This window comes from Austrofundulus limnaeus, unplaced genomic scaffold (genome assembly GCF_001266775.1).
Source record: "Austrofundulus limnaeus strain Quisiro unplaced genomic scaffold, Austrofundulus_limnaeus-1.0 Scaffold221, whole genome shotgun sequence".
NCBI classification, from domain to species: Eukaryota; Metazoa; Chordata; class Actinopteri; order Cyprinodontiformes; family Rivulidae; genus Austrofundulus; species Austrofundulus limnaeus.
In genome coordinates, this window is record NW_013952623.1 from 756174 (window position 1) to 758182 (window position 2009).

The 2009-nt window shown below is 36.4% G+C and overlaps 2 protein-coding genes across 2 annotated transcripts in view; one reads left to right on the forward strand and one right to left on the reverse strand.

The window, feature by feature from the left end:
- Positions 1–2009, forward strand: part of ect2l (epithelial cell transforming 2 like) — a gene marked incomplete at its 5' end in the record, with an annotated part of 55801 nt that overhangs the window by 34423 nt on the left and 19369 nt on the right.
- Positions 358–2009, reverse strand: part of filip1l (filamin A interacting protein 1-like) — a gene marked incomplete at its 5' end in the record, with an annotated part of 82551 nt that continues 80899 nt past the window's right edge. The window contains 1 exon segment of the mRNA XM_014019446.1: positions 358–1049. Within this exon segment, the coding sequence (XP_013874900.1) occupies positions 867–1049 (183 nt within the window). The 3' untranslated portion in view covers positions 358–866.

A 2009-nucleotide genomic window follows, 5' to 3' on the forward strand; every position in this document is an offset into this window, starting at 1 on the left:
GTTACCGACATCTGGTGAAAATTTCATGTCATTAGCACCTCTAGTAATATATTTACTGAGAAAAATGTTGACGTGTTCAATACTTATTTTACCTGCTGTACTTAACAAAAAAGTGTGAAACAACTGAAAATATGTTTTATATTCTAGGTTCTTCAAAGTAGGCACCTTTTGCTTTGATTACTGCTTCACACACTCTTGTATTTCAAAACAAAATTTAGCACAAATGTTAATCTAATTGTAATTTTCTGTAATAAATTGTCAGTATAGCCTCAGAAATTTGCAAATTATGATTGTGGTTTGCTCTTTTTAGTGTTGCACAAATATTTTTTTATCGAAAATAAGAACCATTTCTCTGAATCAAAGTAGAAAAAGTCTTTATTGGAATCAAAAATATACCACAGGAGTCACATTTTTAGAGCAAATCACTATAATCAAGCTGCGTTTCAGCGCCTCAGTCCTGTACATTATTGCCAGTTTGTGTCCTGTATGTAGAAATGAATTAACGTTTTTTTTTTTTCACCTTCATATTGCTCAACAGATATGGTCACTCACTGTACAAATATACAACAAAACTATTCAACAACACAAGCATTTAACACTCTGATTGTTCTAATGTTTCCCGTTTACTGAGGACGAGTCACATCCTCACACAAATCTGTCACAGCAGAGGATTAATTCCCAATATTTAAATTGTTTCCTAAAGTGTGTGCACACTGAGCTAAGTACCACAAAACAGCTGCATCTTCCAGAACCTCAAAGCACCAAGAATGAACATCTGGATAACTGGTTATTCAAAACACAAACACAAATCTGTTTAATACTCGAGTTCACGAGGAGGATGGTTTGTCCGAGTCTCTACAGTCATGTCACAGTCTCCGGTTCATCAGGTTTGGGTTGTTGTTGTTGTTGTGAGACGAAGCCGGCAGCGATGGACTTTTAGTTTGCAGTCCCGGGTTTGTGACTGCGCTGTTGACACCTTTCGGGGAGCTGAAACCCTTTGGTTTGGGGATCCTGGTCGGTCCTGGACGTCGGAATGCTTCTACAGGGATCTGAAAAAAAAAAATAGAAGGTGTTTATTCAAGCACAAATCATTTTTTAGATTTAACCCAATGCAGTTTTAACATGTTGCAGTACTGAAAATGACCACTAGATGGAGACATTTACTCTTTCATAGGAATTGGTTCAGTGTTCACGTGTGCACAATATGAGATTTAATTTAGTTGTTTGTTTTTGCCATAGAAAACTCTTGATAAGTAAATAAGATAAGATAAGATAAGATAAGATAAAACATTGTTTTATAAAACTTTATTGATCCCACAGTGGGGAAATTTGCACATTACAGCAGCTCAAAACAGGACAGGGTGAGTTACTTATTTAGTATTACCATATTTAATCACATAGCAGAATGAGTTTTTTTGTTTAAAGCAGTGCTATTTAACTGGTGACCCACAGGCCGCTGAGTTCTGTCCAGTCTTCCACTGAGCCCCCATCTTCCCTCCCCCAATTATTTCTTTAAATTTAATAAAAAATATTTCGTTTTAAATCAATTGAAAAAAAATCTATGATTTAATGTAACAAAATAAACAAAGTTAAAAGATGAAATGATACTTGTTCTCTTACATACTGCAGTGTTTCACCCACTATCGGCCCCTCAGTAACTGTGTGGCCTCCTGAGCAGTTTAGTTGAACAGCCCTGGTTTAAATAATATCACGTCCTGTGCTCAGTTAATTGATTAATGGCCGAGCATTTCTTGAGGGAATGTAGATCCCCCATTTGCTCCAGATGTTTAGGCTAAATTCATAATTTGATGAGAAAGGAGGAAGTTAGAGTCTTTGTGTCTAAGCCAGAGGTGGGCAATCCTGGTCCTCGAGGGCCACAGTCCTACATGTTTTATGTTTTTCCTGCTCCAACACACCTGATTCAGACGTTGATTTACCTTTCAAGTTCTGCAATATGGAGGACCGACACTGACATAATTATAAATAAAACCAGAAATATATAAATAAAC